The following is a 14,257-nucleotide window of genomic DNA, read 5'->3' as shown; positions in this document are numbered from 1 at the left end:
CTTCTATTCACTGAAGGAACATCTTAATGCTTTATCGTTCCAAGACATTTTGGACAATTATAATTATATTCTCACTTTCAGGGAACTCCCTTTTTTGTGTCTGTGCCACAGTGCACAAAGCAAGGTTGGTAAAGGCATGGTTGGTGAATTTGGTGTAGAAGAACATGGCTGACCTGCACAGACCCCTGGCCTCAACCCAATAGTTCTAAGGGATGAGCTAGAATGGAGGTTGAAAGCCAGGTCTTCTACTCCACCATCACCATCTGACCTTATAAATGATGATCTGGAACAATGGGCTAATATTTCCACAAACTCTCTGTTTTAGCTGGGGATTAACTCCATGTTATTGCCCATGGATTTAGAATGGGTTGTATTAAAAGCTCCTCTAAGTGTAACATGTCTGTGTCCCAATACTTTTGTCCACATAGTGGTATCTCTCGGCAGGCTTGCACTTTTATTTTTGCCTTTTGAGGATGTGCTAAATTTTGGTTCATTTTTCATTCATTGTGCAGACACAAGCAGTGTTACGACAGGCCTGGCTGGAGAACATACGACCAGTTCTAGTGATCAATAAGATTGATCGATTAATAGTGGAGCTGAAGCTTTCCTCACAAGAAGCATATGCACATCTTCAGAAAATACTGGAGCAGGTAACTGCTGTGATACTAGTGAGAAATATGTCAGTTGGTTCTTAAGAAAGTTTCCCTTACTGTCAGCTTCCATCTTCCAGGTAAACGCTGTGACTGGGAGTCTTTTCTCCTCCAAGGTCCTTGAAGAAAGAGCTGAAAAAGACACTACCACTGAGACCACAGATGGAGAGCAGGTCTATGACTGGAGTGCAGGCTTGGAAGAGACAGATGATTCACACCTGTATTTCTCTCCAGATCAGGGCAATGTGGTATTCGCCAGCGCCATTGATGGCTGGGGATTTACGTAAGCAGCTTTTAAAAATTTCTTTTTCTTTTTTTTTTTTTATAAAGGAGTCATATGCTGTAGACAACATTATTTCATTTGTATGTTCAGTACCTTTCCAATCTGGTATGCAGAGGTGCTGTACTTCAGGACTTGAGAATATGTCTAATTCTTTACTTAAAAATTACAATTAATTGTTCAAAGCCCCCACAGTGTATTCCTTGATGTTCAGTACCTTTTACATGGGAAGGGGATGTCCAAACTTGGCAACCCCTTTAAAGATTCCCATATTAGACATTTAAAGCATATCAGATGCAAAGCAGATTATGTTTGCACTGGCACCTATCTCAGGATCTCCTTACAGCCCAACAATGACTCTGAGCTGTAAGTCTCACCCTTCTTTCTCCAATGCGCCCGTATCACCCAGTGCAATCTGGTCCTGTTTTCTAACATTGGAAATCTCTGCATGTAACCGCAGCAGCAGCAGATGGCGCTGGGGAGCTTCTGGGACAGGTAGTATCTTTTTTGCAGGAGTGGGGGGAGGAAGAGGAGGGGGTTTCCACCTTCCCTCATATATTAAAAATAAAAAATAATCCTGCACGTCCTTGTTAAATGTCCTTATACATTTATTGCAGAATATACATATAATCCAGATTTTCTGGGATATTTGAAGAGTTGCCCGGTGAAGATGCTTTACTTACGTACAGTTTGTTTATTTTTATTTTTTGTTAAATAGATGGTGCTAGTTAGATGGGTTATGGAAGTCACATTTAGACCGCTACCACAGTCCTGTTGGCATCATAGAGGAAAAAGGCACTGTTTGCACAGTTTTTACTTCTTTAAAATCGGTAGTGGACTCTTCTGTACTGTTTTTTATAATGTCATAAAATGAATTTCTGAGCTAAAGCCCTCTTAATCCGGTGTCTATTTGCATTGGACTGTTTCCTGTGCAATATTCAATTGTGTACACTAGATGGCGATGTGGCTCTGCACTCACAGCTACTATGAGTTCATGTTAGGTTATTTTATGGTTCACTGTTCATTTTGTACGTGTCTATGGATTTATAAATGATGTGTGTAGTTCTATAAAAACAGGTGTGTTTCTGCTATCACATTTTCTCTATTTATAATGTGAGTGGTAGTAGTCTAGGTAATGTAAGAGACTGGTTTTTCACAAATAACTATTGATTCTTTTTTGTAATTATTATAAAATATGAATTTATTTTTTGGATTTTTCCATTGTGGGGAATATAGTGATGTGCTCTTTGTGCTAAGCTGTAGCATAGTGTGTAGAACTATTGTCCACTATATATGAGTTGTGAAGAAGATACTTGTGTGTTTTGGAACTTGACACATAAAATATTGACTTGTAATCAGTTTCCATTTATTCTAGGTAGGGGGGGCAGTAAATATAAAGGGAATCTGTTATCACAGTTTTGACCCATAAACCGCTCCCATAGTGTTGTACTTGGTGATAATACGTTTCTAAGGAAGTCGCCGTATGACATGTCCTGTGCAGCTTAAAGGAAAAAAATGAAGTTATAAGAAGGTAAGCTGTCCTGCCCCCTGAAGAGTTAGACAGTCCCACACCCCTCCTGCTGGCCAGGATACATCATTACAAGCCACCTGGCAGCATCCAGTGTGTGTAGTGAAGTGATGCGTACAGGCCTTTTAATTACTTTTGCACAATGCATGCAAGCAATGCAGCAATTTGTAATAACACTATGGTCTGTAGGAAAGATGTGGGGCTGCATACTCCTCAGGAGACTGGGACTAATCATATGACTCTTGAATTTTGTGGTGATACTTTATATCTACATTTTTATTTTCATGCTGCAAAGGACATTTCAGTCATCTGCATTTTTAGAAATGTATTACCATTACACAATATACAGTACAGACTAAAAGTTTGGACACACCTTCTCATTCAAAGCGTTTTCTATATTCTCATGACTATGAAAATTGTAGATTCACACTGAAGGCATCAAAACTATGAATTAACACATATGGAATTATATACTTAACAAAAAACTGTGAAACAACTGAAAATCTGTCTTATATTCCAGGTTCTTCAGAGTAGCCACCTTTTGCTTTGATTCCTGCTTTGCACACTCTTGACATTCTCTTGATGAGCTTCAAGATGTAGTCACCTGAAATGGTCTTCCAGCAGTCTTGAAGGAGTTCCCAGAGATGCTTAGCACTTGTTGGCCCTTTTGCCTTCACTCTGTGGTCCAGCTCACCCCAAACCATCTCGATTGGGTTCAGGTCTGGTGACTGTGGAGGCCAGGTCATCTGGCGTAGCACCCCATCACTTCTCCTGGTTCAGTATGCCTTCAGTTTTGAATAAATCCCCAACAGTGTCACCAGCAAAGCACCATCACACCTCCTCCTCCATTCTTCACAGTGGGAACCAGGCATGTAGAGTCCATCCGTTCACCTTTCCTGCACAAAGACACGGTGGTTGGAACCAAAGATCTCAAATTTGGACTCATCAGACCAAAGCACAGATTTCCACTGGTCTAATGTCCATTCCTTGTGTTCTTTAGCCCAAACAAGTCTCTTCTGCTTATTGCCTGTCCTTAGCAGGGGTTTTCTAGCAGCTATTTTACCATGAAGGCCTGCTGCACAAAGTCTCCTCCTAACAGTTGTTGTAGAGATGTGTCTGCTGCTAGAACTCTGTGTGGCATTGACCTGGTCTCTAATCTGAGCTGCTGTTAACCTGTGATTTCTGAGGCTGGTGACTCAGATGAACTTATCCTCCGCAGCAGGGGTGGCTCTTAGTCTTCCTTTCTTGCAGGGGTCCTCATGTGAGCCAGTTTCTTTGTAGCACTTTATGGTTTTTGCAGCTGCATTTGGGGACACTTTCAAAGTTTTCCCAGTTTTTCGGACTGACTGGCCTTAATTTCTTAAAGTAATGATGGCCACTCGTTTTTCTTTACTTAGCTGCTTTTTTCTTGCCATAATACAAATTCTAATGGTCTATTCAGTAGGACGATCAGCTGTGTATCCACCTGACTTCTGCACAACAGAACTGATGGTCCCAACCCCATTTATAAGGCAAGAAATCCCACTTATTAAACCTGACAGGGCACACCTGTGAAGTGAAAACCATTTCAGGTGACTACCTCTTGAAGCTCATCAAGAGAATGCCAAGAGTGTGCAAAGCAGGAATCAAAGCAAAAGGTGGCTACTTTGAAGAACCAAGAAAATAAGACAGATTTTCAGTTGTTTCACACTTTTTTGTTAAGTATATAATTCCACATGTGTTAATTCATAGTTTTAAGGCCTTCCGTGTGAATCTACAATTTTCATAGTCATGAAAATACAGAGAACTCTTTGAATGAGAAGGTGTGTCCAAACTTTTGGTCTGTACTGTATATAAAGGTAGTTTAGGGGCTGAAAAAGTGATGACAGATAGCCTTTAAGATATTGATCCCACATTTCCCTCTGTTTTGTAGTGGTAAAACCTGATAGGGTACCTCCGCTGCCTATAGTTCCATGTATGATGAATGTTTAGGCTCTGTTAATACTGAAGTCTTGAATGCTTCTACCTACAGACTGGAGATTAGGGGTAGTCTGAAATATAGGAAATATATGGGGTTTCCATATCCAGGGTCCTCATCTATCACCTAGAGTGAAAAGCATTTAGAAAGACCTTCCATTACTCTGGTGGACCTCAGAATTGCCCAAATGGTAATTGATTTGATGGGAACTGCTTAATGTTTCATTTTCGTGTGGCGACTCTGCAGGGCAGTTGAACACTTGCTGAATGACTCCTCCACAGTTTATCTATTGGCAGTAGATATCTTTAAGAAAAAGTCCAATCCTGTATCTACTGTAATCTAGTGGTTTTATTATTTTTACATTGCCCCTTAGAAAGAAGACCACCATATTACTGCCTTAGCGTGGATATGTAGCATTTTATAACCAAGTGTACCTGGAGCATTAACTATACAATAAAAACAAGCCTTTTCTCTTTATGTCTGTCAATAGAATCGACCACTTTGCCCAGCTGTATAGTCAGAAAGTTGGTATTAAGTCTGCTGTGCTGCTAAAGACCCTCTGGGGGGACTACTATCTCAACACCAAGGCCAAGAAGATCATGAAGGGAGCCCAGGTAATAGTCAGGACATGATCACTGTTAAAGTCAGTGTATTGATTTGTCTCTTCAAATGGAGATATGTGTAAGTTTGTAATATCTAAAAACGTATATATGAGAGTCCACTGGGTATTTACCGGGAAGTGCCACCTTAACAATAGGGACCTTAAGTGGGAGGCTGTGTTTCTTAAAATGTAACACCTATATATACATATAATTAACAGACCAGAAGTGTTCATTATCATTCGCTTTCATTAAAGGAGTTCTCCAGGGCTTAGGATAGAGCTTGGAATAAAAGGGACAGCATCTACAAAAAAAACACAATTTTTTTTAGGTGATTGCATAGTTCCTGCCATGCATTAAAGGGGTTGACCACGAGAGACACTTATCCTGTAACTTTGAGGACATCATGTGAATGGAGTTGTTGTGTGTTATGATGACACCCACTTAATTTACTTCTATGAGACTGACAAAGTGCTGTATTCTCTCTGACTGTCACATAGAAGTAAATATAGTGGTGGTCAAGCATGAGTGCCACTGCTTTATTCACATTCTTCGAATACCTGGAGGTGCCAACAGTCAGACCCCCAGCGATCAGACACTGCTGGAAAATACATCCATTTAGTTACTCAAATTTGCTATTACATAATTATATTATATAGCCACCTATTATAATTTGTCCAGCATGGTCTAATATATTGTGGCTTTCGAACAATTGCCACAACTAAAGCCTCAGTACTTGGATCATGACATCATATTAAAGCTCAGGATCTAAGCGGTAAGTGCAATATTCAGGAAGAGAACTCGAGTCAGGGGAACAAGATGTAAAGTATAAGGCTGTGTTCTATGCACTGGTGTATACATAGCCTAAAGAGAGGGTCTAATTACATCACATTTCACCTCTCCACCTGCACAGTTGCCAGGTACCCCAAGTAGAGATGAGCAAGTAGTATTCGATCGAGTAGGTATTCGAACGAATACTACGGTATTCAAAATACTCGTACTCGTTCGAATACTATCGCTATTCGCAGTAAAGATTCGATTCAGAACCAGCGTTGTTTTGCCGAATACTATACACATAGCATTCGGCAAATCAACGCTGGTTCTGCAGCAGGCTCGCCCTTACTAGTCGGAAAAGCTGGCAGCTTGCTGTTACGAGGGAGCTTACTTTTTCTTATAGGAGTGCATTGACTAGTGTTGATTGGCCAGTGTACAGCATTTGGTCCATCAACGCTGGTTCGGTCGGAGGCTCGTCTGTGACGAGGCGGAGTCTAAGATCAGACCACAATGGAGACTGCTGTGGTCTGATCTTAGACTCTGCCTCCTCACAGACGAGCCTCCGGCAGAACCAGCGTTGATTGGCCAAATGCTGTACACTGTATAGCATTTGGACAATCAACGCTGGTCAATGCATTCCTATGAGAAAAAGTCAGCTCCCGAATAACCTCAAGCTGCCAGCTCTCCCGACTAGTAAGGGCGAGCCTGCTGCAGAACCAGCGTTGATTTGCCAAATGCTATAAAGTGTATAGTATTCGGCCAGCCAATGCTGGTTCTGCAGGACAATTAAGGGCCGGTTCACATTAGCGCTTGCCTCCCGTCTGGAAAGAGTCCACAGGAGGACACCCCCCCCCCCCCCAAACGGAATATCAGCGCAACTACAATCGCTGTGTAGTTAAAGCGCACGGACCCCATAGACTATAATGGGGTCCGTGCACTTTAACTGCACAGTGCTCCTCCTAAACACTCTCCTCCTGCTACTCGTGGACTTGGTGACTCTCCTTTAATCGAATAGTGGTTTCCCCTGAAACGAGCATTTTTTCCCATAGACTATAATGGGATTTGATATTCGATCGAGTAGTCGAATATTGAGGCTCTAATTGAAATGAATATCAAATCTCGAATATTTCACTACTCGCTCATCTCTAACCCCAAGAGAGTGATGTATAGCTTTTTATTCATGTTATCACCCCTTATCTTGGGTCAGATATTTATTGTTATACATACATTTTCAACAAAATCTTAGGCTTTGATCTTAACTCGCATTAAGGCATCCATGAGCGCTGGATAGTATTTACACCGTGTGCCAGGTGTCTATGGGTGTGTAGTATATGTATTTTTATTATATAATTCAGACTTTGGTTTGTCAATGGTGTTTAAATTGTCTGTGGCAGTGAAAGTGTTATTTCTTTAAGTCTGAGCGTTTCCTTTGGACTTGTGCGCTTACACTCTTATATCACACACTTTACTTGGTTATAGGTATTTTAATTTCTCTTATTTTGTTGTAGTGCCAGTGCAGTAAGGAATCTCTCATTGATGCTTGTGACTGAAATGTGTATTTTTTCCCTCTGTCCTACCTAATGGTATCCTAGATTGCCAACCATAACTAATAAAACCTGCAAGCTAAATTTGTGATGATTGATGACTCCTGTAAATGGCCTCTGTCACCGTACTGGTAAAAATAGCAAAGCTAATGTTTTCCGTAGAGATTTCTCATTTATGTGGCCTGCAGCCTGTTTCGAGATCTGTGCAAAGAAAACAGTAATGAACACAAAGTACACATACAAATACACCGGATTTATGTGGCAGGCGCTTCCTCCTAAAACTAGTACTGCCTGTTGTGTCATGGTGTCTAGGTTACACATGCATCCTGACAAACTTTATGGCACTTAACCGAAGCCGCTTTTTCTACGATTTCCTTACATTGGTTTCAGTCCAACTTTAAAATGTTTGGTTTATTTTTTAAAGGAGTTTTCCAAGACTAACATATTGGTGAACTATTCTTAAGGTAGGTCGTCAATATCATATGGTTGATAGTCTGACCAGCACCCCCACTGATCAGCTGTAGAGACTGTAGTCTTTAAATGAATGCTTCACAAACCCAGCATTGTACTCTGTATAATTTTTATGGTATTGCAGCTATACCCTATTCACTTAAATGGAATTGAGCAGCAAAATGGAGGCCATCCTTATTAAGACTGGTCTTATTCTGATATTCAACGTCATTTGACCAGGCTTTCAATATACTACTTGGTATCTCACAGATTTACCTTCTTCCATCTTCACCCTGTTTTGAATGTCACATAAGTGGGGGAGACAGCTGTACCCTTGCTCTATTTATTTCAGTGGGAGCCCCAGAGATGATGTTATTATTATTATTATTATTATTATTTATTTATATAGCACCATTAATTCCATGGTGCTTTACATTAGGGGTTACATACAGTACACAAAATATACAAAAAGATATAATACTAACAATGACCGACTGGCACAGTAGGGTAGAGGGTCCTGCCCGCAAGTGCTTACAATCTATGAGGGAAGGGGGATAGAGACAGAAAGAGAGGGAGGAAACTGTTCAGATGATGGTGATGTGGTGCCAGTAGTGTTATTGGAGGTTGTAGGCCTTCATGAATAGGTGAGTCTTCAGTGCCTTCTTGAAGCCTGTGATTGTGGGGGTCAGCCTTATGTGTCGTGGTAAGGAGTTCCAGAGTATGGGGGATGCATGGAAGAAATCTTGGAGACGGTTGTGTGAGGAGCGGATGAGAGCAGAGCGGAGTAGGAGGTCATTGGAGGATCTGAGGTTATATGTGGGCAGGTAGTGGGAGATTAGGTCAGAGATATATGGAGGGGACAGGTTGTGGATGGCTTTGTATGTTAATGTTAGTAGCTTGAACTCAATTCCCTGGGCAATGGGTAGCCAGTGAAGGGAAGATAGCTGAGTGCTGTAATTTGGCCATCTCTGCTACTCCCATTGAAATGAATAGAGCTGGGGTGTGCCTGTGTCAACCACTGCTGAGTACATTTGGATAAACCCCAAGCAAATTCTGTGAGAATGTAAGAACATGGGCTTTATGAAACCAATATCAACCGTAATTTTATGTTTGAGAGCCATGTTTGCCCACACTGAGAGAGGTGGTTATGATGCATGGGTGCTCTCTTTGGTGGCCTTTGTGGCATGTTTCACCCCCTCAGGCCCAGTAGTAGGCCTTACACAGTATAATTTTTTGCCACAAATTAGATGTATCTTCTGTGCACCTAAGGGTCCTTACTGGCATAGACTTCAGCCATCATTCATGCCAGAAAACTGGCCTAAATTAAGAAAATTTGACAGAAATGATGACGTCTTCCCCACCATGCTCACCCTTAAGCTACCTTTGAGGTAAAAAAATAGCAAAGAAAATCAGTTTTTACTCAGAAATTCAGACTTTTTCATTGCTTTCTACTGTACAAGCCATGATAATTCATAGTTAGCATGTACATTTCTTTAAAAAGTTTGACCTAGAATATCTCTTCCACAGGATAGAAGATAAATGTATTATCACTGGGGATCTGACCACTACGACTCCCACTAGTCAGTAGAAAAGGGTTCGCTGTATACATAGAGGGGTAGCATCCATATGTGACCTCTGGTCCATTCACTTCTATGGAACTACTGGAGTGCTGTACTGGGCTATTTGTGTCAGTCACATAGAAGTGAATTGAGCAGCGATCATGCATCGCACTACTGTTCGGTTCCTAGAGGTCATTCATAGACCCCTGTTCTCATGATTGATGCAAATCCTAGCGGTCAGACCTTGAGTAATACGTTTATCACCTGTGATATAGTTGGGCAATACTTGTTAGTGGTAAAGCTCCTATCACTCCCACTGCCACATAAATATATAAAAACAATAACCCTTACCAATCCAATCACAGGAAATATTATCTTGGATGTGCTTTCTGTCCACTATTAAGTTTATTACATTTTTTGGCAGCAGTTGTGCACTTGATATTTGCAGCGCTATGACAAGGTGCAAACAGATTCCTTCTAGATTGAGAGATTCTATTAGTCTATTCTCATTTTCTGTTCCCTGAGTGCAGGTTCCTGTGTTTTACGCTTGGTTTATTGCCCTACAGTACATCTCAGTGTAACAACATGACAGCTGCATTAGTGCTAATGATTATAATAATGGGGAATTAGCTACTGGACGGGGCAGTCAAATTACAGACGCTTAAGAAAATGTAATAAGATTCTGTGGAATAATAATTTAATACTTAGGTACCGGCTGACAAATGACAGACTATTACAACTGCAGGTTCAGCCTAGGAAGTCTTTCTCTTTTTTACCTTAGCAAATGTATTTATTATTATGTTTAATACAAAGAAAGAGAGTATAAGGAGGGGGTTTCGGGGACCTACAGTGGCTAGATTTGGTAAGAGGATAACTCTGTAATGGTTTCTTCACAATACATTTTTAACTCTGTTTGTGCCTTTTTGTACTTTGTTAGTAGAATTGTTCAGATTCCGATAACAATCGCATGTTCAGACTGACTCGGCCAATGGGAAATATTTTTGTGTGTATGTATGTATGTCTATGTGTGTGTCTTTGTAGTCACATTCGTCTTTTTTTTCCCCGAAATACATTATTTCATTAAAGTTTAACTGTATAAAATACAAGATACAAGCATTATAGGAGTGGAAGGATGGAACATATCAGGAAAATATCAATATACAACATTAAGCAAGTAGGCGGAGGGGGGAGAAGAAGTATGTAAGCAAGAAAGAGCAAAGAGAAGAGGGAAAAGGAGAAAGAAGAGAGAAGAATAAAGGGGGAGGGGCATGGTTGTTTCCTATTCTTAGGGTACATCACAGTATTTATTAAAGGCTGTAATAAATTTGTTTCTTTATAGTATGTAACAATCTCACTATAGAAAATACAATTAGGGCCAAATCCACCACAAAATACGCCCCCTCACAATAGAGGTCTATGTAGACCGCTAGAGTTCTTATTTCCGTGAGCAGTTTGTTGCCACTGACAGAAAAAAGAAGCGAGCTGCCCTCTCTTCAGGCGGCGTGGTGTCCGCCTCATGACTGCATCCTCCGGACTAGGCCCATTCATTTGGGCCTACTGCGGAGCGGGAAGCCACGACTGTCAGCAGCCACGACTGTCAGCAGCCACGACTGTCAGAAGCCACGACTGTCAGAAGCCACGACTGTCAGAAGCCACGGCCAGGCGCATTTTGGTCCTATTCTGATGTGACTTCCCGCATCAAAATCAGGACCAAAATACGCGGTCACTAGCCCCGTGTGAACTAGCCATTAGAACTACAGCCTTCATATTGCAAAATGATGACATTTCTGTTTTATTATGCCTGAGATATAACTGTATAAAGAGACCCCCCCTCCCACCTTCGTTCTCTCCATTATGCACAAATCTGTATACCATATACAATGAGAAGCAGGTTACAGTTTCAATAGAGTACCAAGGGAAAGACTAAAGAAATGTAGGATTTCACATAAAGGAGAAAAAAAATTAAGAAATGATATCACAAAATGCATTAATGTTGCCAGAAAATCAAACATTGTCCAGAAGTTTAGTTTTTCTTGAATGGGGGGGGGGGAACGGCAGAGGTGAGTAGTTTTGTTATTTATCGTTTGCAGGTTCACATTTGCAAGCAATATTTTTCCATTGTAGGATTCACTGTAAGTTGCTTGCAGTGGCAAAACACTATTTCTTGTCCCCTGCTGATCAATATTTAATACAATGTATTTTCCCAGGAAAATCCCTTAAAGCACCAAAAACCTCAGCTAAAAAGTGCACAAAAACCGTACAGTCATACTGCATTCATGAGCTGAACTAGTTCTGTCTTCACAAATGGGACCCACAGGGCTTCATGTTTTTATTGCTGTGTTATGCGGCTATTATAGCGGTATAAAGCTCACTGTGTCGCGTATTAGTATGCATTGCTTTTGATGTAATATGAATAATACTGTTGTTTTCTGCGGCTGTTTTATTTGTCAATTCTCTTGATGCATACTGGAGTCATAATTTAAAGGAGCTTTTCTCTTTCTTATACAGAGCAAAGGAAAGAAACCTCTGTTTGTGCAATTCATCTTGGATAACATGTGGAGCCTTTACGATGCAGTTATGAAAAGGTCAGCGAGGTCCCAGAGCTGTAGGTCTCTGTGCACATGTGTGTCTGTACACTGTGTCTACACTCATGATATGTATTGTTTTGTTTCCTAGGGAGAAAGAGAAAATTGATAAAATAGTTTTTTCCTTGGGATTGAAAATCAGTGCTAGAGAATCCCGGCACTCCGACCCAAAAGTTCACGTCAATGCAATTTGCAGTCAGTGGCTTCCCATATCACAGGCTGTGCTCAGTATCCTTTTATAGTTGTTATGTGATCAGATCAATGGATACCGGTAGAACTGAATCATTATTTTCCATGCTATACTGTTCTTTGTCCCTCAGCTTTCACAGAAGGGCGAGATATTCTACTTCACTGCTCTGAATCCAGGCAGTATGGCTATGACTACACAATGTTTTTGGCTTTGTGATGCCAAGGCTGTAATGTCATTTTGAATCATTGCAAGTAATGATTGTCACTGTCTCACGTCACTACACGACAGTCACAAAAGTCTAAAACTGCTGGAATTTTTTATTTGTAGATTCACATCACATTGACATTTTTTTCAGTGTAAGTAGCATGCAACAGTGAACCATTCGCCACTGAACATGTGTGAACAAGGGTTTTAGTGTCAAGTGTCTGCAGAATCTGCAACAGAGAAATCTACGTTTCCACAACGGGGGGCCTCAACCTTAAAGGGGTTGCCCATGAATTGGACCAAATCCTGTAGAGGTGGGGGGAGCTGTACAATGGAAGAAAAAAAGTATACTCGTCTGTCTGTAAAGGAATGGTTCCTCTTTAGTGCCCCACTGAGGCCACTGATCTGGTCTCATGGTATGCAGGTTTTTTAGCATCCACGCCCCAGCATGAGATTCACCACCGTGGGCAGGTGAATATGTTTGTTTTGTTTTTCTTTAATTTTACACCATCCTTTACTACCACAGGGGTTGGTTCAATTCCTGTACAACCCATTTAGGCTAAGGACACATTAGATGTGTCTGCTGCTGGATGTTTGTTTTAAAATGAAAACCGTACACCTCAGAAACTAGTCAAAATGATCTGGTTTAAACCACAGTTGTCACATGCGTCTTCCTGGCTCGCTTTGCACTATGACACACACTGAGGTTACGCAATATGATTTTCCTTTGGCTGTCAGGAAGCCCTAGCAGAAGTGTCGTTTTGTATGACCGGTCCTTGCACCCAAGTTTTATTAACCTAACCAGATCCTTAATTTTATATGTAAACCGTAGAAAAAGTCTTCAGTGAAGAACATATGCTTTAAATAATATTTAATAATGTGAGAGCCATGTCGGTGCACTGTGAATGCTCCCGGTAGTTGTAATATATTGAAGCCCTCGGTTATGGATTCTCAGTAGTATTGAACTTAATAATTGCAGTGTTTTTCCAGCCCGGAGCACATTAAACAGGTTTGCACTATAGTGGAGCCCTGTTTTATGTATGCATATATAACCTCTATGGTGCAGCTGGTACGTGCCAACTACAAGTGAGTACATCAATTCAACTGAAATAACTTGGCTGTGGCACTGACTAACAAAGGTTAGACACATTTTCTCTCTATATTTGGCAGAGTGGATTTTCCGCACTTATCTAGAAAATGAATGATAGAAGTCTGTGAAGTCTGTGTTAACAGCTGGTGTTATTAAAATATAAATTTGCTGCCACTAAATCTTAGCACCACGCCAATCCACAGTCTGGATGGAACTGCAGCTACTGCCAGACCGTTTCCGTAATTAAACCGTTACTTTCTTTAGTTTATTTCTTCTCTCTGTTAACAATTTTTTATCTATTACTGTTGTTGTTAGTATTATAATGTTGTTTGGCTGACGGTATTGTGTGTGCCAGGGCAATTAGAGATATAGAAGTATACCCACTGAGGACACTAGGTAAATAGGTGGTGGCCAGTCATGGACACACACAGTGCTCAAGAAAAGTGGTGATGTGTGTTAGAAATATGGTGCAAGATCTAATCTTGTTTTGTGATGTACAGTATAATACTATAGAAAAAAACACAGATGAGTGAACACTGTTCGGATCAGCCGATCCGAACAGCACGCTCCCATAGAAATGAATGGAAGCACCTATGACGCTGACTTTGCCGGCAGCCGGCCGACGTCACAGGTGCTTCCATTCATTTCTATGGGAGCGTGCTGTTCGGATCGGCTGATCCGAACAGTGTTCGCTCATCTCTAAACAAGTCAGCTGGCTGTGACTAAAGAAGACAACGATTACAATTTTGTTATTGACGTGTGCTGCTTACAGCAAAATACTGCAATCTCGTTTTCTTTTTATGACACCTTTGATAAATGTATATTTATGCTGCTTTTCCTTAAATTG

General features: G+C 40.9%; 1 protein-coding gene across 1 annotated transcript in view; it reads left to right on the top strand.

The window, feature by feature from the left end:
- Nucleotides 1-14,257, top strand: part of EFL1 (elongation factor like GTPase 1) — a 199,058-nt gene that overhangs the window by 5,718 nt on the left and 179,083 nt on the right. Inside the window, exons 6-10 of the mRNA XM_075273426.1 lie at nucleotides 513-650; nucleotides 731-933; nucleotides 4,906-5,029; nucleotides 11,850-11,926; nucleotides 12,018-12,154. Of these exons, the coding sequence (XP_075129527.1) occupies nucleotides 513-650; nucleotides 731-933; nucleotides 4,906-5,029; nucleotides 11,850-11,926; nucleotides 12,018-12,154 (679 nt within the window). The remainder of the gene's footprint in view (nucleotides 1-512; nucleotides 651-730; nucleotides 934-4,905; nucleotides 5,030-11,849; nucleotides 11,927-12,017; nucleotides 12,155-14,257) is intronic.

The sequence above is a fragment of the Leptodactylus fuscus genome, chromosome 5, assembly GCF_031893055.1.
Source record: "Leptodactylus fuscus isolate aLepFus1 chromosome 5, aLepFus1.hap2, whole genome shotgun sequence".
NCBI lineage: Eukaryota > Metazoa > Chordata > Amphibia > Anura > Leptodactylidae > Leptodactylus > Leptodactylus fuscus.
The sequence above is the reverse complement of the archived record's forward strand: the minus strand, read 5'-3'. Positions and strand labels throughout refer to the sequence as shown.